The 20,746-nt window shown below is 32.5% G+C and overlaps 2 protein-coding genes across 3 annotated transcripts in view; both read left to right on the top strand.

The window, feature by feature from the left end:
- The window catches only part of Polr2B (RNA polymerase II subunit RpII140), a 15,044-nt gene extending 11,256 nt beyond the window's left edge, over positions 1 to 3,788 (top strand). Inside the window, exons 19-25 of the mRNA XM_080160254.1 lie at positions 145 to 197; positions 470 to 614; positions 915 to 1,348; positions 1,711 to 1,815; positions 2,132 to 2,188; positions 2,688 to 2,820; positions 3,259 to 3,788. Of these exons, the coding sequence (XP_080016380.1) occupies positions 145 to 197; positions 470 to 614; positions 915 to 1,348; positions 1,711 to 1,815; positions 2,132 to 2,188; positions 2,688 to 2,820; positions 3,259 to 3,339 (1,008 nt within the window). The 3' untranslated portion in view covers positions 3,340 to 3,788. The remainder of the gene's footprint in view (positions 1 to 144; positions 198 to 469; positions 615 to 914; positions 1,349 to 1,710; positions 1,816 to 2,131; positions 2,189 to 2,687; positions 2,821 to 3,258) is intronic.
- On the top strand, positions 3,777 to 20,746 carry LOC145318756 (uncharacterized). 2 transcript variants are annotated; one of them, XM_080160257.1, is made up of 18 exons: positions 3,777 to 3,858; positions 4,846 to 4,956; positions 5,302 to 5,356; positions 5,756 to 5,837; positions 6,344 to 6,419; positions 6,855 to 6,926; positions 7,582 to 7,640; positions 8,194 to 8,312; positions 8,708 to 8,818; positions 10,934 to 10,980; positions 12,238 to 12,393; positions 15,323 to 15,387; positions 15,889 to 15,964; positions 16,411 to 16,488; positions 16,904 to 16,971; positions 17,210 to 17,313; positions 17,738 to 17,826; positions 20,608 to 20,746. In XM_080160257.1, the coding sequence occupies exons 1-18, from the start codon at positions 3,833 to 3,835 to the stop codon at positions 20,729 to 20,731; spliced, it is 1,518 nt and encodes a 505-aa protein (XP_080016383.1). In that variant the 5' UTR covers positions 3,777 to 3,832; the 3' UTR covers positions 20,732 to 20,746. The 2 variants fall into 2 exon arrangements, with proteins under 2 accessions (XP_080016383.1, XP_080016382.1); XM_080160256.1 differs by lacking the exon at positions 20,608 to 20,746 and adding an exon at positions 20,359 to 20,497.

Genomic DNA, 20,746 nt, shown 5'->3' with positions numbered 1-20,746 from the left:
CTTCCCTATATGAGAGGGACAAAGCAACTAGTATGTATAGTAATGACAAAAAAAAATGAAGCCCCATGAGAATATAAGTTACACCTACTCAAACGCACACACACATCCAAATACTTTATTAAATTGTGTTAATCTGCCCAGGGAATGAGAAACGCTATCTATGACAAGTTGGACGATGACGGAATCATTGCTCCAGGAAAATATTAGCATTAAACTTTGAAAGAATCGTTCTATTCTTTTAAAACTCGAATACGAAAGTGATTATATTATACGTTTATTTATTTATTTAAAAGGCAAATACAAAACAATTTTTGCATCGAAAATCAAGTAATCAAACTTAAATTACTAAGCCAATGAATAAGAAAACGTTAATATAAAACTTTGGGGACTATTGTACTAAACAGCTCATTGAACACACTCCCTTTCAGCTTTAGATCCCTGAATGCTAATACTAATAATGTTCTACAGGCCTTAGGGTTTCTGGTGACGACGTTATTATCGGTAAAACGATTATTTTACCTGAGAACGATGACGAGCTGGATGGTAGGAACCAGAGGTACAGCAAGAGAGATGCTTCCACATTCTTGCGTAACTCAGAAACTGGAATTGTTGATCAGGGATGAATTATTATGAATCAGATTTATTGCCCTAGATGGACAATGGGACACAAAAATCTGTCAAAATTAATAGGAATTTGTCACATTGTAGTCTTATTTTGGACAATATGATTCCCAAAAGCGAGAAATTCAACTATTAATAGCTAGCTTATAATATGGATGAAATGAAAAATAAACTGCCCTCGTACTAAGATGTGTACGATCTGTTATGTAACTCACTTAGTCCGTTTATCCAATATCCATTTACTTTTTGTGATATTAGTTCTTAATATAAATAATAACTCATACACCTATCTACAGGTTATGTTAACCTTGAACAATGACGGCAACAAATTCACAAAGATCCGTGTGCGTTCGGTTCGAATCCCGCAGATTGGCGACAAGTTCGCCTCTCGCCACGGGCAAAAGGGTACCTGCGGCATCCAGTATCGCCAGGAGGACATGATCTTCTCCTGCGAGGGCCTAACGCCTGACATTATTATCAACCCGCACGCCATTCCCTCCCGTATGACCATTGGCCATTTAATTGAGTGCCTGCAGGGCAAGGTTGGCTCCAACAAGGGCGAGATTGGTGACGCCACACCGTTCAACGACGCCGTCAACGTGCAGAAGATCAGCAAGCTGTTGTCTGAGTACGGGTACCAGAGCAGAGGCAACGAGGTCATGTATTCCGGTCACACGGGCAGGAAGCTTATTACGCAGATTTTCCTTGGTCCTACTTATTATCAGAGGTAAAATTTGTTACCCATTTATTAGGTAGGTACTAGTTTCTTCGTTCCTATCCTCTAGGGGAGGACAGGAAAATAACTTTAAACTACCCAAACAAGAGATTAAAAGGGGACAATTTTATAACAACCTTTTCTTATTCCTTGGTTTAACAACTTTAACCGAATGTTTATTGGTTGGGTTATTAAGTTGACTGTTCCATGCACCTAACCACATTTGTTAAGCTTCTTAAAAAGTAAAACCAGCTTTTTCCGAGATTAGACACATTTACCTATACTTAATGTTAAAAAATATTTACAATAGAGTATGTTCTCTTTCATTGTTACTGTGCTACCTACTTATGGATGCATGATTGTCCTTGTTTTAGATTGAAGCATATGGTGGACGACAAGATTCATTCTCGTGCCAGAGGTCCTGTTCAGATCCTGGTCAGGCAGCCCATGGAGGGTAGGGCTAGGGATGGAGGTCTTAGGTAAGATAGATTGAAAGGTAGATACATAGATAGATAGACACGTACACAGACAGACAGATAGATTGACAGACAGACAGAGGTCCTGTACAGATCCTGGTCAGGCAGCCCATCGAGGGTAGGGCTAGGGATGGAGGTCTTAGGTAAATTAGATAGATAGATAAATAGATAGACAAACAGAGTTCCTGTAGAGCCAGATAGATAGATTGACAGCTATACAGAGCTAGGGACTTAGTTAGATTAATAATATGTAATATTTGAACATTCAAGGATAACTTAAAAAACATCTAATCATCATTTTATTGCTGTATTTGTTTAGGTTCGGAGAGATGGAACGTGATTGTCAAATTTCTCACGGTGCCGCACAGTTTCTTAGGTGCGTTCAGAAAAGTTTCAATTAATTTAATTAACTATTATTATCCTTCAACTTTTAATTGGTTAAATGATAAAAATCTATAGGTATCTTAATTTATTTGTCATAAAATGCTCAACATGAGCTATTATTTTTATTTACAAATTGAGGAAAAGACAAAACAATTTCTGCTTGAAATCATTTTTAAATACCCTGTGATTTTCCGGGGATGGACTTTCAAAAAATCTTTTCACTAAAATTCCAGCAACATATTCTTATATTTGTTGACATACAAACTTTGGGTGCTTTTTTAAAAACTGGGTAGTACAGTTAGTGTCCAACGCCCGTGCTAACAAAACTTATAATAATTTTATTTTTTATATTCTAATATTGGTGAAAAAATTCTCTGTTATACGATGCAAAACATGATTTTTCAATATTGATTCCAATCCAGCGGATATCAGTCGGTTTCGAAGCCATACTAGAAAAATATATACCTACCTATATAATGTTTTCTTTTTAGGGAGAGGTTGTTTGAGGTGAGCGACCCCTACCGAGTTCACATATGCAATTTCTGTGGCCTAATTGCAATTGCCAACCTGCGGAATAATACTTTCGAGTGCAAAAATTGCAAGAACAAGACTCAAATCTCACAGGTGAGTGCCGTTTTATCCAGAGAGATAAGAAAGATTTACGGTAACGTTTTCTTATTCGTTAGCTTAACACCTTTGTGGACTTCGTGAATCATGTTTGATTGGTTTATCAAGTTGAGTTTTCAAACATTTCAACCACTAATTTTGCGCAACTGAAAGGGTAATTTTGTGTATCATCATTGGGGATGTACATCATTTTATTTAAGAACAGAAAAACTATTTTGCCTAATGAATTTCTTATAGTTCAAATTAACTTTTATTTGTAAAAAAAAGGCCAACTTTAATGTTGTAACATAATATTTTGACAGGGATTACAATTAGTGGTTGAAACCTTTGAACCCTCAACTTGATAAACCTACCAATCAAAATTCTGTCAGACAACCAGCTTTTCTTTAGTCGCTAATAAACCCAATATTCCTTAAATGTGTTTTTTTTTTTCAGGTGAAGCTTCCTTACGCAGCCAAGCTTTTATTCCAAGAGTTGATGTCCATGAATATTGCTCCAAGATTGATGGTTGAATAATTCAACCAATTATGTGGAGTGCCGAGAAAATATTACATTGCATCAAGAAAATTGCGGAAAAAAATGGACAAAATACATATGATTAGAAATATAATCATTTGTTACAATAAAAAGTGATAAAAATACAAAAAGAATCTTAAAATATTTTTTAGATTAAAATAAGCTGATTTTAAACGTAGCTCCTACGATTAAATTTAGCAAAAAATCATCAAATTAAGTAACTATGATAAAAAAAAATCTAAAAATGTCTCAAAAAAGAATTTTTAAATAGTTGAATCCAGTATTTTAGTATGCTTAGATCATTGTAATAAATCTTTGCTATTTATTTTAACTTTTGTTAATAAAATAAAATGTTATTTGTATGTATTTTTTAATGTACCTGTATTTGAAAATACTAAAAAAATGAAGAAAAAATACCTAATATTTTTTGTTATCTTTTTGTATGATAGTTTCAGATGTACAAATGTAAAAACTGAGATTTTAGATTCAAGTGATGGAAAATCCTTACAGAGATCCAAGGTTTGTTCAATACATATTTAAGTATAGATGTATAACCCCTGGCCTAAGTGTGGGGACCTTTTTCGCCTGCTAGCAAATTACTTTCTGCTCTTTTGTAGGGACTTTCCTGTGTTGATATTTCAACCGCTATTGTATGTTATTAAAAGACCCAATTAGAAGAAAGGGTCCCCACCCGGTGGGTAGATTTACAAATAGCTCGTGCCCCCTCGACTCATTCAATATCATGTTTGGTTTGTTAAAATGCTTAGGGCATTAATTGAATTAACATATTTAAGTGAAATAGATATTCAATTTATATAACTTGATTGAAAGGAAGAGGGGGGTGGAAGATAATTTTCATCAACTCAGAGCATGAAATAGCATCAATATCATTTTGTTGTGCTTCTCCTCTATTTTTAGAGATAATTTAGTCAATCCGTTAATCACACGTCTGTTATTTCACCAACTAGGCGATTCAGTCATAAAAATGTTGGCGGTGTTATTCTTCAAATAAGGTTGACAACGTCCAAAATAGCGAAGCTAAAAAAATTTGACTGCCAGACAAACAAATATACAAAAGAGTAAGAGACGCATTTAATATCAAAACATTGGGGAGTTATTTAGAAGTTTAAACAAAAATTAAGTATAAATCTACCCCAAAATTACTAAAAAAAAGGATGCTTAATCAGCTCATACCAATAACAAAATTAATTCGGAAGAAAATCACGAAACCTGTACGTGTTTTTCAGCTGTCGTTGGGGGGCAACACATCGTAAAATTGACGACCTCTCCATTTGCCCCCCAAATATTATTTTATATTTATTTTGCTTGTTGGTTATACCTTATTCCTGATGCTTAATACGGACGATCGCAGGAATCATCATTCCAAGTTTGAAATCGTTAGGACAATTCTAACAAGCCTAAACTAGCGATAAGAGCTGTATGTAAAGGACAGACTGATCAACTCTAAATGTTGAAAAGCTTTGCTTTACAAGATTGTTATTACAGGTATGATTTGGAGGCAAATCAACGTTTTCTAACTGGCTGTGAGACTGGAGATTTCTTTACGGTTGTTGAGTGCCTTAATTCATGTGCAAATACTGTAGATATTAACCATAGGTAAAAAAAACTTTATCTGTTTCGTTGTTCAGTATGATGATTTCGATATCTTTGTTTATTTCATATTTTATGTTCTTTGGTTTCTATAGAAGGCTTGTGATAATCGGATTGCCATTTTTCATTGCGTTAAAATTATAATTTTGTTAAGATTTTTATAGGTAGCTATTTAAAATGTACAAATAAATAGGATTTAATTAAGAAATAGGTGTTAATTATTATTCGTTAAAACATAAACTTTTCTCTAAAATGAAAAAGATAAATTAATGTTATGTTTTTGACCTGGTATGTTTTAAGAAATTTAAAATTAAATACTTCCCTATCTAAATAATTTTTATTTTAATTAAGAGATCACACAAAATCCACTGGACTGCTGCTGGCTGTGAAAAATAATCATGACGATGTAAGTAAATGGTTTGATTTTACAAAGTATGAAATTAAATCATACAGACTAACATACGAATTGAACTGGTTTTAAACTTTAAAGTAAGTCATATCTTTCATCCTTTTACAAAGAAATGTCCACTTACACAAAAATAAAAAGACCTTAAGTATTCGCGGTCGGTCAGCTGTCTCAAAACTAGTAACAAATATTGATTAGTTTTCCATCCTATGTTCAGCCTTTTTTTTATACATCTATTAGTTGCTACGCCCCTCTAGAGAAGGGCGGGAAAGAAAAGAAAATAGCCTAAAACCTCCTAAAGATACCAATATAGTCTCCTTGAACAGTAAATCTCATTCAGACCAGCATTTTATAGATGGTTGATTATCTAATTAAGTATATATTTTATTATCTTTTCAGATAGTTGACCTCTTATTGAACCTACCGGGAGTAGACGTCAACGCACGAGATAGTTATGGAGATTGCCCTCTGTCATATGCAGGCATTTACACCATTTTTACTACAAATATGTTAGTAGCCCTATACTTTTAGAATAATTTTAGGACCACTCCTTAAATCAAGTCATAATCTAAAAAAAAGAATTGAAGATGTTCTTGTTTCTCGATAATATTTTACATAGTGACTATTATTTTGATATCAAAATTAGACCACAAATATTGTATAGGTACCTATCTTAAAAACATTGCTTTTTTTTTTTTTATTTAAACTTGTTTTGTAAAAGTGTTAAACCTAAAGTGTTTAGTTTTGGATATTTAAACAAAATTATAAAACTTTCTGTTGGTACCTAAGCTCAATAAAATCTTTTGTAATAGTTACAAACTTAAAAATGTAAAATTCTGTATTAAATAAAATTTCTTTGATATTTCTCCAATAATAAAAAGAATAACTCAAATTATAATAACTACAATCTTTAAAAAATCCACAAGTTTTATGAAAAAAATCCTCCAAAAAAGTTTTAACAATCATAAATGGTGTATTTGATACTAGCTACAAATGGAAACATTGCCACATCAAACAAACTTCTGCTCAACACAAATATTGATGTCAACCTTGGAGATGAGGAACAGACGTCATTACTTCATTTGTATTGTAAATTAGCTACGCTTATGTATGTGATATCATATTGGGAATACGTACCTAGCTATTATGATAGACAAAGTAAAAATATTAAGTGGATTGTATCAATAAGATATGATACAGGGAGAGATTAAATAGGACTGTAACTGGTACCCAAGGTTTTATAATTACGTTTTATCTTATTCTTTGGTTTAAAATCTTTGGGTACTGTTTTTTTTTATTTTAATAAGTTGGTTTCAAACTTTACTAATAATTTTAAATATACATAAGGGGCAATTTTGTTTATCATCTAGTATTATTTTCATCTTTAAAATTTCGAGGTAAGTTAATAGGAAGGTATCTTAATTACGAAATCTTAGTTTTGTTTTATATTGTATAAAAATATATTTTCCTAAATGACAATCTGTATCCTCCCAAAGGACAAAGTACCACCACTGCACAAAGCCATCGTGAAATCCAACATAGAAATAGTCAAACTTTTCCTACAACGCAGGCATAAATTACTATTAAACATAATCATAACTAATTTTTTATGCCTTTTGGAAAAAAAGGCGTATAGTTTCCGCTTCTTCCATTAGTCTTATTTTCAATGATTTCTCGTCAGTTATATGGCCATTGGGACCTATAAAATAGTATCTTTGCGTGTCCATGTCTAGTTTAAAGCAGGGATCTAAAGGAATAAGACAATGACTTTTAAATTATGCCGTTCGTTCCGTAGATTACAATTAGTGGTTGAAACGGCTTGACACTCTTTTTAATGAACCAACCAATCATATTCAATAAAAGTCCAATGATCAGTCCTTCTTTGAGTTTAAAGTAAGAAACTTTTTTGTAATTGATTTACTGAGCTAACCTATGCAGAATTATCTACTTGACCTTTTATCCATAGTAATGCAGGGAGGGAGGGGACATTAGGCTGCTTATTACACTAGTCTCCAAAGTTTTATTCTTATTTTTTGGCTTAACAGTTTGGGGACTTTTATTGCATTTTGATTGCTTGGTTTATTAAGTTAAGTGTCCAAACAATTCAACCACTAATTGTTATATACAGAAGGGGTAATTTGGTGTATAATCATCGGGTTTATACATCAATCTATCAGCCCTTGTATTATCCCTTTAGAACCACGATAGTAATGTTATGACCGTAGTGATCTGGATATTAATTGCAAAAGTAATTATGGATTCACTGCCCTCATTCTTGCCTCAGGTTTGTTGTTTTATTTTTTAAATCTTTGTCTGCCTTGGTATAAGATTTTTAAATGTAACGTTTATCTCTGGTTATAATCTAGGTGTAATCAAAGTAATAAGGTTATTTTTGTCATAAGAAGTCGAAAATTGCTGGTCTGATGGGTTGTACTTTTTTAGGGAAGCTTTATTAATAACATACTCTACCCCCCCCCCCCCCCCCTCATCATATGCTAGATGCCAATATTTAGTACATTTTAGCTACTTTACAGATACCTTCCATAAAATAGAAACTCAATCAGTTCAGATTACTAATTTAAATACTATAATATGTCCTCCATAGGTCCGACCAAAATTTCATTAGAAACTTTAAAATTCAATTGATAAGAATTTAATATAAAACATATCTATAGAGATCTTAATGGATAAGAAAATAGACGATAAATTGGTGTGTTTAAAAACATCCTGATTATTTAAGGTTTTCAATTGACTAAACATATCCTAGATACCAGTTTCAGCATGTTAGGAATGAGGGTGTTGTTTCATTAATGGAACCTTATTTTCTATTATTTCAGGTATGGGAGATGTAAACCTAGTCCAACTACTGCTGGATAGAGAGGACACAGAACCCAATCATGTTGAGGTCAATCATTGTTCTGCCCTTATGATTGCCTGTATGCATGGTTATGTAGAGGTGGGTTTAGTCTTTTTCTTCTATTATTGACTACCCTGTTTTTAAAAATGTTCGAATTTTAACAATATAACTACTTAATAACTAAAGTAGCGGCTGCACCCCTAGCATCTAGTAGCTCTGTATTCGAAGGGGTAGGGAAGCATATTAAAGAGTATTAAATGCAGAATCATAGCCTAAAACCATCTTTTGACTTAAATCTAAAAGTGAAATACATTAAAACTATACCTACGGGGAAACTTTGAAGTTTTCATAAAATAAAGAACTCAATCATTTCAATAGATATCGAAATCCTTAGCTAAAGACAATAAAACCTTACTACTTCATGTAATAGATTATTAGTTTTTTTTTATAAAATTTATCTTACTATTTTTCTGTGTTACTCATAGATTTTTTAGGTTGCCTTACGAATCTTAACTCGACGTGATGTAGACGTTAATATAGTTAGCAGCTCTGGATACTCGTGTCTTATCACTGCCTGCTATCAGAACTATCCACAATTAGTCAAGGTATTATTTGCAGGGCTCGGCAGCCGCGCAGCCAGTTTAGACTTCCAGCTGATTTATAAAATGGTAAAGGGTTGATTTTCATGACGCTTTTTGGTGGCTGACGCGCTGCTGCCGAACCCTGATTATTGGCAGCGCAGCTTCTCTTTTATTAAAAACTAAATTCTTTGACAAAAAACACAATTTTGAGTTATAGAACCTTAAATAGTTCTGTGAAATACAGGGATCTAAAGAGATAATACAATGGTAGATAAATTGATGTACATCCCTTATGATGTTACAGATTATAATTAGTGGTTGTAACGTTCGAACACTCAACTAAATTAACCAACCAATCAAAATTTACTTAAGTCCCCAAAGTTGTGAAGCCAACAAATAAGAAGGCGTTATTATAAAACTTTGGGGACTAGTATATTAAACAGCCAATTGTCCCATCTCTTTCTGGTAAAATATTAAAGCCTTTTTATAATCATTTTCGCTGTTTAACAGTATTGGTTTTGTTTAAACATTACTGGAAGTGCATTTATTTCAGAGAGCATCTTAATTGGATGTTTAAAGTGTTTTTCCAATATTGCAATAGTAGGTATTAAATAATTACGCTCTCTCATTCGTTTGATTAAAAATTCGAAATTTAAAACTTTTTGGGTTATTTCGAACTAGCAGTGTCCATACTTTTCAATCAATAATCTTAATTTTCAGAATGGGTTATTTTGTTTATTAATATTGGTGGCGGGGATGTACATCATTTTACCTTCGGCTTCAAATTTAAAAAGTATAATAGATATCACAAAGTAAAATAGGACTATTTTGGGATCTTAAGGTATAAGACAATGGACGATATATTAATATACTTCTCCAATAATAATAAACAAAGTTACCCGTTCTGTAGGCATTTATTAGTTGGACACTAGTAGTTTGAATCTCAATTTAATAAAAGTACCCAAAGTTTTAAGCCAAAGAATTAGATAAAGTGGTTATAAAACTTTAGGTACCACTTAAAGAGGACTATCCACGAACGAGAGCACATGATTCTAAGTACCTTCCAGCATTGATCCTAAGTATTTTCTTTCAGAATATAATAGGACACCATATATTATTAATATATGGACGAGAAAATTTATGTTTCACCATGTTTTTTTTAGGTATTTTAATTGATTTGGAAAACTGTTATGAAGCTAATTCTTTTAATAAAATTGATATTTGATGATACATATGCGAATACTCGTGTTATATAGATTGTAAATTAATCCATATTAGCATCAATTTAAACATACATATGAGATATAGTAAATGTGCTTTTGACTTTTTTAAATTTTTATCATTTGACAACATGGACAATTAAAGACACCCCGAACTCAACAAAACGTTTGATAGAATTTTAATGAAAAATAGTGGACATTTTTTTACTTTTCTTCAACTTGAAGTGGTGAAACATAAATTTTCTCGTCAATATATTAATTATTGATAGTGACCTATTATATTCTGAAAGAAAATACTCAGGATCAATGCTGGAAGGTACTTAGAATCACGTGCTCTTGTTCGTGGATAGTCCTCTTTACTGTCTAAAATCCACTCCCTCCCTGAGTAAAAGTAAAAGTGTTCTGATGATTTTAAAAACAAGAATTTTTGTAACATTGATTGAACCCTAATGTTAGAATGTACAAATTAATGGCAACAATTCTAATTTAACAAAATAAATTGCTTTACCCTCATTCTATAATTCTATGGCCTTGAATATATATATTTTATAGCATAGCTGTTTTTTATTAAGGCAGGAAGGGCGGAAATTGGACAGTAAATTACACTGGTAACTAAAGATTTGAGTCAAGTTATCTTTTTTGCTGGATTTAAAACTTTGGGTACTCTATATAGAACCTTGCGTGTGGTATTGGGGTATCAACAACCCCCTCTCCTACCCCTTTAATTTTAAAGTTTTAAGGCCTTCCTTCCCCTTTTTTCACCCCCTAATGGTTTCACACTCCTCCCCTGGTGAATTGCTGTGTATGCCACTTGTTAATTTCAAAATCACAGTGTCCAAAATTTTCAACCAACTATACTTTTTAACCATTAAAGGGTTAATTTTGTTTTTCATCATTGGTTACATACTTCTCCATTTAGGTGTTGTTAGAAAGAAGAGATGTGGATGTGGATTGGAGCTCAAAGGAAAATATCATGCATTATTTTTAAACTAAATGAAAAGTATTAAAACGCTTTTAATACATAACAGCATTGTAATTGATAACTTTTAATTAGATTTAATTGAATGTTGATCATCAACCTCTAATAAGCGCAGCTACTAAGCATATATTTGAAGGGCTTATCAATGAGTCCAAAGGACCGTCATTCATAAGAAACATTTTCTATCTTACTTATCCTTTAAACAAACAGTAACGCAATTATGCTTGAAGCTAGATAGTTAATAGTTATTAATCTTCTAGTTTAATAAATAGTTTTCCGTAGATAGTAATATCAAAAGTTAATGAATTGATATCAGTTTTGATTGCCCTGTACCGTTTTTAATCCACCACAACCTCCATCTTATTTTGAAATAAATTGAGAATAAGGTAGAAAGGTATTTTTCCTTAACCTTAAACCACCCCCAATCTAACTTATAAAATACCCTTCAATAAAGTGTGATTATTAGAGGCTGGCCACAAACATACTATTGTCACTATTTTTGAATTAACATACTATTCAAGAAATGCATACTTAAAAGCATGTTATTTCCTACTATTTACTATTTAATTTTTACATACTAATCATTTTTTTTCCTGCATACTATTTTATACTATTTTGTGGCCAGCCTGTAAGGGGGGGGGGGGGTTAATGCAACCATCTCGTAATCAGTGAGCAAATGGCACTTAGAATTTTAATTTCGATCTGAACTGTTGCATGAGTAATCCTTGGTAGGTCTATTTTCCCTAAATCGAACAAAAAGTTGGAAAAGTAACGGCTGGCGGCTCAGCCGTTTAGCCGTTTTTTGTCTATTTTCAGGGTAAATTCATCATCAATTACGTATGAATCTACTTTTTAAAACATATTTTTGGTTTAATTCATGTTAAATGATAGCAATAACCATTTTTTAAACTTCTAGTACCAACAGCTACCGTCTAGAACTCTTTGATATCGTTTTGGAGTGGAAAAGAGTATTATGTGGAGATAGGTTTCGTGACTAATTTGCAATATAGATATCCAAAAAATGGCAAAACGGCTGAGTCGCCAGCCGTTAGCCGTTACTTTCCCAACTTTTTGTTCGATTTAGGGAAAATAGACCTACCAAGGATTACTCATGCAAAATTTCAGATGGAAATTCGAATTCTAAGTACCATTTGCTCACTGATTACGAGATGGTTGCATTACCCCCCCCCCCCCTTATTATGTACTTAACCAAGACAAATGCATGACATTCCACTATATCAGGACGGTGATAGTTTGCTGATGATGTGCTGTGTCCGTGGATTTACCAATATAGTATCGGAGCTTCTCACTAGGTCAGACCTGGACGTAAACTTTATCGGGAAACGAGAGCTGTCCCCACTGATGTTAGCCTGCATTGAGGGACACTATGAAATTGCAAGGTAATTTGTAGATTAAAATTGGTGGTTGAAAAGTTTAGACAGGTCAGATTTGGACGTCAATTTTATCGGGAAACGAGCTGTCCCCACTGATGTTAGCCTGCATTAAGGGGCATTATGAGATTGCAAGGTAATTTGTAGATTAAAATTAGTGGTTGAAAAGTTTAGACACTATGAAATTGCAAGGTAATTTATAGATAAAAATTAGTGGTTGAAAAGTTTAGACAGGTCAGATCTCCACGAAAGTTGGTCTGTATTGAGGGACATTATCAAATTGCAAGGTAGAATATTTTAATCTTAAGCAATTCTTTTTAAACTTGTTATTGTGAAGCTACTTTACAATTAAAATTTGGTGTTAGGTATATGGAATTACTAAAAGTATAGCTCCATCTTTGAAGACAGACGGATGTACATCTTATCCGTTTTTATATGACGATGAAGCTTGGCCCCTAATCTTTAGGGACTTTGCTTCTTGAGTTTGGGAGATGGTAGTACTAAAACATCCCAATACATTTATGAAGCTTTCCTGAAAAAGATCTAAGATGTCAAAACATCCATTTTGATGATCATTTGCTTGGGATATGAATAATATTGGGTGCACAGGGTTTTCAAGGGGAGTATACACTTTGATGGGGTAAAATAGGGAAATAAAACATCCCTAATTAAAACCATAAGGTGACGTTTGACACCCCCTACACTCTCCCGCACGCCAATGAAAACTCAAAATAACTCAAATGTAAGTAGAAATAATGTAATTATAAAAAAGTTTACCTACTATCTGTAGGTTATATTAAGTGCAGTGTATATATAAGAAATTTGATTAATAGTCAGATTGAGGAGATTAATATTTTGTCATCTGGGGATAAATTCAGGGATCTAAAGGGATGAAACAATGACCGATAAATTGATGTACATTCCTAATAATGATACACAAAATTTCCCCTTCTGTAAATTACAATTAGTAATAAAACGTTAAAACACTCACCTTAATGAACCAGCCAATCAAAACTCAATAAAAAGTCATCAAAGTTGTTATGCCAAATAATAAGAAAACGTTGTTATAAACTTTGGGACTAGTGTAATAAACAGTCCAATGTCCCCTCTCTTCCTGGGATAAATGCATCTCACTCACTCCATCCTGTATATTTTTATATAATATACAACATTGCATTGCATAATAGAGTTCTGGCGATCACAAAAGTAGTGTAGTTTTAAAATATTGATTTTGATAGAAATGCTTGAAATGAAAACTACTGAGGTGGATTCTTAAAAAAAATTGCCCCACTATTCGCTTAGTAGGGCAAAATTGTTTTCGTGAAAAATCCACCAAAATCACATAAAAAATCTACAAAAATTAAACAAAATCTTGATTCATATACAATAAAATCAAGATGCAAAAGTACCGAAAGTTATTTAGGGAAATAAAGGGGGCAGGGAGAGAAATTATAGGTTTTCCCCATGAAGTGTCAATTCGAGCACAGGAACCCCCCCCCCCCCCACCCATCATTTTAAGATATATTTAAGATAGGGGGGGGGGGGGTGAGTTCAAGTGTTATTGATAAGTATATCTAGATGCAGGGGTTAGGCATAAAAAATAAGGAGGGTCGGTTTTTGTGCTTGCTAGACACTTCAAGGGAAAGCTTTAAAAACTGCTTTAAGACTGAATCATTTAACGGTTAGGCCTAAAAAATAATTTATTGGAAAGCAAATAATCGTCAGATTAAGAGTAAGAAACTATTTGTATGTGAAGATTACCTGGAGAAAATTACGTGAAATAGCACAATCATTTGGTGACAGGACCGTGGACAGGGAGAGAGGGGTAATTGGACTGTTAATTACACTATTACCCAAAGTTTTATAATCACGTTTTCTTATTCGTTAAACATTAAACTTTGGGTAGTTTTTTATTAAATTTTGATTGGTTGGTTTTTAAAGTTAAGTGTCCAAACGTTTAAACCAATAGCTTCAATCTACAGATGAAGAATATTTTGTTGTCTACAGCCAAAGATCTCGGAAACATCTGCTCCGCTGCTTTGGTCTTAATGGGTTGTATTTTAAAGGGAAGCTTTATGAATGTTTTGGGAGTTGTTTTAGGCTATTTTTTTCCCTTTGAGGTAAGGGGTGAAGTAACTAGTATGTTGAATTGAAATGAGAATTTTTGTAAACAAAAATATAAATGAAAAATCTTGAATAATATTTTATAATTAATACATTCCCTGTCGCTTGTATAAAGTGCATTTTTCTGTTTATTCAATGTAGAAGAAAAATTAATTTAATAGCAATAATACTAATTGCTAATCAGGAAGAAATAAAATATAATGTAAATTAATCTACACCACTTTCTTACCTCAATGATAGTCATAAAAAGCAGAATTACATTCTTCAAGGATTTTGTCAATTTGTTATTTTTAAGTTTGATTATTTTTATTTGGGCTTGCTTAATTGGCTTTCTAAAAGTATTAATTTTAGAAAAGTATCAAATATACTTTTTACAGATTTAAAAAACACCAAAGTGCATTCTTTATCCTAATATGAGTTTTTAATTATATTTGGAGTTGACATATTTGTTTATATATCTTAAATACCTCTTAGAGGAAATGACAAACATTAATTTAATCATAGAATCAAGATTTTGTGTGTAGTTTAGTAAAAATATAATATAGGTACAATACACGTTTTTTCAACACGATTCAGAAATAGTTTTTATCTATCGGAATTATTCTTGTATATAAGTAATAGGATCTGTGTCTGTCTGTGTGTACCGATATTGTTCTTCATACAGTGGTGTAGCTTTTCATACGTCTTGGGAAGGATTTTAACTATTTTTTCCTCTTGAAATAAATCCCTTATTCTCTTTCAAGTAGCCGCTAGTTTAAAATATGTTAGGAAAAAATAGGACAATTGAAAATGAATTAATCTCTCCTTTTTTTAGGATGTTGTTAGCCCGAACTGATGTTCAAGTAAATCTGAAAGGAAAAGATGGAGTAACTGCTCTAGGTATCAGTTTCAAGCAATAATATTAAAATAGTCTAAAAAATCTTAAAAACAAAATAAAAAAAACCTTCCAAATTTTAGAGTTACATTATATAGTTATAGATAATAAAAGTAGGTAACAATAGTTAAGTATACCTACACATTTCCCCCCTAGTTTTCAATGTGTAATCAGTTGGAGTTATTACAGTGTCTTTTAAGATCTCAAATATTCTTGATCTATATGCTCATTGCTAATAGAAATTTGTTTTAACCCTGGAAAGATTTTTTTGTCACCAACCCTCCCGAAAATGTTTAAATATTCCAAAAACAGCTATATTGCTCAGGGAGGGAGGAGACATTGGACTGTTTATTATCCAAAGTTTTATAATCATTTTTATTATTCGTTGGCTTTTAACTAGCAGTTTCCAAACGTTTCCACCTAAAATTTTTTTCTGTAGATTTTTTTTAGCAATATTGGGTATGTACTATTATATTCATTGTGCTTAACTAATGATGTTCTATAAGGACTCGCCTGTATGAGAGGAGACACACAAATATTAAATCTAATTCTAGAAAGAAAAGATGTCGACATTAATATCAGGAATTCATTTATTTTAATCACTTGAGATGAAATATAGAAAATCGATTAATATCCGGTGGATTATTACTTTTTCAGAATTATATTGAAAAATAATGTATCGCATTGTTTTAAGACAATTTTTCACGAATATTAAAAATTAAAGTCATAGAATCAATACCAGTTTAATTGGCCTGGGCCTTCGGCCGCTCGGGGCCAGCTTAACTGGAATTAATCTGATATTTTACTATCCACGGAAAGCTGTTCATAATACAATGCAATCCTCATTTTCATTATCCATAGTTATAGGTTTAATTTAGACTATTTTATTTACATTTACAATATAAATTATTACTTACTGAAAGCCATATTATTTCTGTATTTTTGTGGTTGTATTTAATGATCATTAATTGGTTAGGATATATAAATTGCTTAAATAGAATCTAAAGTTATTAAATGAATTAAAACAGAAATGACGATGGAATGAGCCCTTTCACTGTTTCAATCATCAAAAATCATCTCAATGTTAGCAAAATTTTATTAACAAGGTAACTTTTTTCATTTGTAGTACAGCCTTTCTATCTCTTTGTTTGTTTGTTGAATACATTTTAAATGTTCTGAAGTATTTATTTCAATTATCCTTATATAAAAGTAACAGGATGCTGTGTGTCTTTAGATTAAGATCTGGCCTACCAATATGGTTCTCCTTTACAGTGAAGCTTCAATTAGGTCATTGAAAGGTTTAAAACTACTTTTTGGGAAGGTATTCAAAGATAATTCGCCCCTAGAAAAATTTGCATTAAATTTTTTTCTTCAATTTTCTTCATATCGATTCTGCGGTAAGTGAGATCTTAAGCTACACAAATACAGACAGACACACATCCTGTTACTTTTATATAAGAATTAGACAGATAATAAACAGAAAATATCTATTTATTTACATAATAAGGTTATATTTTTAAGGCCTGACCTAACAATTCGCCACGAAGAAGACAGAGGGGTAGATCCGTTCCAAGTTGCTGCTTCTAAAGGTAATTTACTTTTGGTAGATTATTTTGACTGTAGAATTTATAAATTATAGGTTACCTAGATGAAAAGGACCAGGGAGGGATGGTACATTGGACTGTAAATTACATTGGTACCCAAAGTTTTGGATCCACGTTATCTTTTTTGTTGAGTCAAAAACTTTGGGTACTTTGAATTTTCATTTTTAAACTAATAGTGTCCAAACATTTCAACCAATGACATCAATGTACAAAACTGTTTCAGGTTATGTGGACATAGTACGAGAGCTGATAGCTTTTGGTTGTGATTTAGATGGGTGTCAGTCCAGACAACTTAGTATCATACCTATCACTTTAATCAAGTGCCAGGTTAGATTTATCAGTGGTTATATAGATAGTTTGATATCAAATAAAGATAGATATATATGTAGATAGATGGATGGATGGATATTATAACAGACAACTTAGTATCATACCTATCACTTTGATTAAGTTCAAGGTTAGATTTATAGATAGATAGTCATCAAAGTGATACTGGACAACTTATATTCCAATAAGTTTTCGGGGGGGGGGGGGGAGTATTTTTAGCGGCGATTTCTCTTGGGACGGTAGTGGTATTCTTCCAGAAATTGTTTTAAACCCTCTTTAGGCCTATATGAAGCTTCATAGTACGGTTCATCGGTTAGCAAGATCCTTCGCTACACAAACAAACAGACAAACATTCTGTTACTTTTTAAAAAGCAAATTATAGAATTAACGCATAGGAGTTTTGTTTTAAATTGCATATTTTTAGGACCCCGAGAAATTGGAAGAAATCATATCACTGTTACTAGAAGCCGGGGCTAAACTGACTTTAGAACACGTAACTATCGCTATTATGGGGTAAGTAAAAGAAAGAACGGCGGTTTTCCTCAAAGTGCTATGCGAGTACTGAAACACCCTCTCACCAATTTTTAAAAAACAAGGATGACAACATCCATAAAAGCGAAGCACTGAAACGATAGAACAAACTGACATTGACACTTGTATAGTGTCAGAACTGAATAATCAGAATATAAATGTATAAGATTTGAAGCAAAATTGTAAGTAAATTTGTTGAAAACTGCTTGATACAGGATAATATTTATTAATTATGGACATACTTACCTTTTTAGGACTTGATAATAGAGTTGCTTCGTTTATAACAGTTTACTTTATTGTCCCAGGAGTCAAAATACAAAAAATCAGATCAATCGGATAATTAGATCCCATAAAAATTTGTTGTTAAAAATTTTAAAAATCAAATTGGACGTACGGACATTCTGGTAATGATTATAGAGTTGCTACGCTTTGTAAATCATACTTAACTATTAAAGGAATCACCCTGCAAAGTTTGAAATCGATAGGACAATTCTAACATGCCTAAATTACCGAAAAAAGCTATCCGTTACGGACAGACGTACGGACGGACCGACCCTAATTATAGAAAAGCTTCGCTTTTGAAAATAAATTGGAAATAGGAGGGAGGGGGGGGGTTTAGTGTTATACTGTAGGTTAGGTTATATTGGGTTGCCCAGCAGGTATAGGCTTTGCATAAAGAAGCAGAAAAAAACCAATTCCCCCCCCCCACTCTATGTTTAAGTTATCAAAAATAAGAAGATGAGTGGTTTCTTTGCTCGACTAGATACTTTGAGGCAAACCACCATAAATATTATGTCCATGAAATTTATTTGAATGTTTATTTTCCTTTGCGTTATTTGTCAACTAAGAAATAAAAATGCAAACTTCTTTGATATTTTAAACAAAACCCTTTGAAAAGCAAATATTTTTGCCGTTTTTCGTTCACCAGTAGCATAGCTTATCTAAAAAAGACTATAATGTTTCACTTTTAGTGAAGTTTTAAAAAAATTGTTATAAAGTGTTGGTGCTTTCTTTCAAAATGCCTGTAGAGAACGTAATCCCCCCTTTATTTTAAAAACAAAATGAAAATACAGGGGTCGGTGTAGTTTTTTTGGGGGGTTATAATTTTGCGGGGCCTATACATTCGGTGCCCTAATTCTGCTAGGAAAACCTGACCTGATCTAAAGTAATAAATAAACAAACGAAATTTTTTTCTCCAAATTTAGGATGGGGGTTTTGTGATAGACTATGAGTATGCATCTTCAGGGAGATGATGGTTAAAGAGAAGCTTTGCTTCTAAGTTTTAAAATGAAATAGTTAAAATTCTTGTGTTTTTATTATACTGCATATTGGTTGAACTTTTTTTATGCTATTGGATTTGTTCATACTTGTCATTTTTAGTATTTTGAATAAAATATTAGAAAGAGAAAAACATGCTTAGGTTAGGTTTTCCAGGGATATTGAGTCAGATTTTAGATAGGTTAAGAAAAACTTTTAGATTAGAAACAAGTATGACATCAATAAGTAGCGAAGCACAAAAACTTTGTTTAATGTTTCTGGAAATATTGACATTGATTTAAAGAGCAGGTGTTTTAAAATGTATATTAATTGTACCATGCCTGACAAACTGACAGACTAAGAAAATTATATACTGGATGCTTATTGGTAAAGGGAATCTTAACCAAGAATTTCGAACGTTAATTCTTGAATATCAGTCGATAATATTACATTTTCCCTATCGCTTTACGGACTGACTGACAAACGGAAGGACAGATAGACAATATTATAGAGTAGCTTCGCTACCAAAAAGAAGTGATATTTTTGAAATATTTATGTATGCACTGTGCGTTTATATGAGAGTAATTAGTATGTTTTTAATCAAATGTGTTTTTATGTGGTCCAATTTAAACTCTTCTTTTATGTATCTAAATACTCACATCTTATCCCTAACTTTCTGGTTATTTTTCTAGAAACCAATGTTTGATTTTTGTATTCAAAACATTACTTTCACAAACATTTCTATAGGTAGATTTCTTTGATGAAATAATACTAGGTTAGTGGCGTAATGGGGGGGAGAGTTAAAGGGGCGGTTCACCCCCCGCGAAAAAAAGTTTGAACGTCCTTACCATGAGACAGTGTAGCTATCCTTTAAGTAGATATTCAATAAAAGTCTTTGAACTTTTCGTTTTAGCCTAAAAGTTTTTTTTTTTTCATAGAGATCTGAAGGAATTAAACAATAGATGATAAATTGATGTACATTCCCAACAATAATAAGCAAAATTACCGCTGCAAAAGATTAAAATTATTGAATTTTGATTGGTTGGTTACAAATTAACCATTAAGTGCACGAAAATTTCATCCAATAAGATGTAGTAATTTATCCATCATCAATTGGGATGCATATCAATCTAACATCCATTGTCTTATCCCTTAATATTCCTGGATATTTTAGTCGAGTACCAGAGCTCTATTCCCGCATGTTTCAACATCTAGTCACTCCATTATCTTATCCCTTAATATCCCTGCATATTTTAGTCGAGTACCAGAGCTGTATTCCCGTATGTTTCAACACCTAGTCACTCCATTGTCTTATCCCTTAATATCCCTGGATATTTTAGTCGAGTACCAGAGCTGTATTCCCGTATGTTTCAACATCTAGTCACTCCATTGTCTTATCCCTTAATATCCCTGGATATTTTAGTCGAGTACCAGAGCTCTATTCCCGCATGTTTCAACACCTAGTCACTCCATTGTCTTATCCCTTAATATCCCTGGATATTTTAGACGAGTACCAGAGCTGTATTCCCGTATGTTTCAACAACTAGTCACTCCATTGTCTTATCCCTTAATATCCCTGCATATTTTAGTCGAGTACCAGAGCTGTATTCCCGTATGTTTCAACATCTAGTCACTCCATTATCTT

The sequence above is a fragment of the Acartia tonsa genome, chromosome 5 (assembly GCF_053477335.1).
Source record: "Acartia tonsa isolate MP-2025a chromosome 5, ASM5347733v1, whole genome shotgun sequence".
Lineage (NCBI taxonomy): Eukaryota > Metazoa > Arthropoda > Copepoda > Calanoida > Acartiidae > Acartia > Acartia tonsa.
This window is presented reverse-complemented; position numbering and strand designations above follow the sequence as displayed.

What these genes read in the sequence shown, in the direction of transcription:
- LOC145318756 (XM_080160257.1), top strand. Translation starts at nt 3,833, where the DNA reads ATGGAAAATCCTTACAGAGATCCAAG. An exon ending in ACTGTAGATATTAACCATAG is followed by an intron (nt 4,957 to 5,301) that starts GTAAAAAAAACT and finishes ATTTTAATTAAG; the next exon opens with AGATCACACAAAATCCACTG. An exon ending in GATGTCGACATTAATATCAG is followed by an intron (nt 15,965 to 16,410) that starts GAATTCATTTAT and finishes GAATTAAAACAG; the next exon opens with AAATGACGATGGAATGAGCC.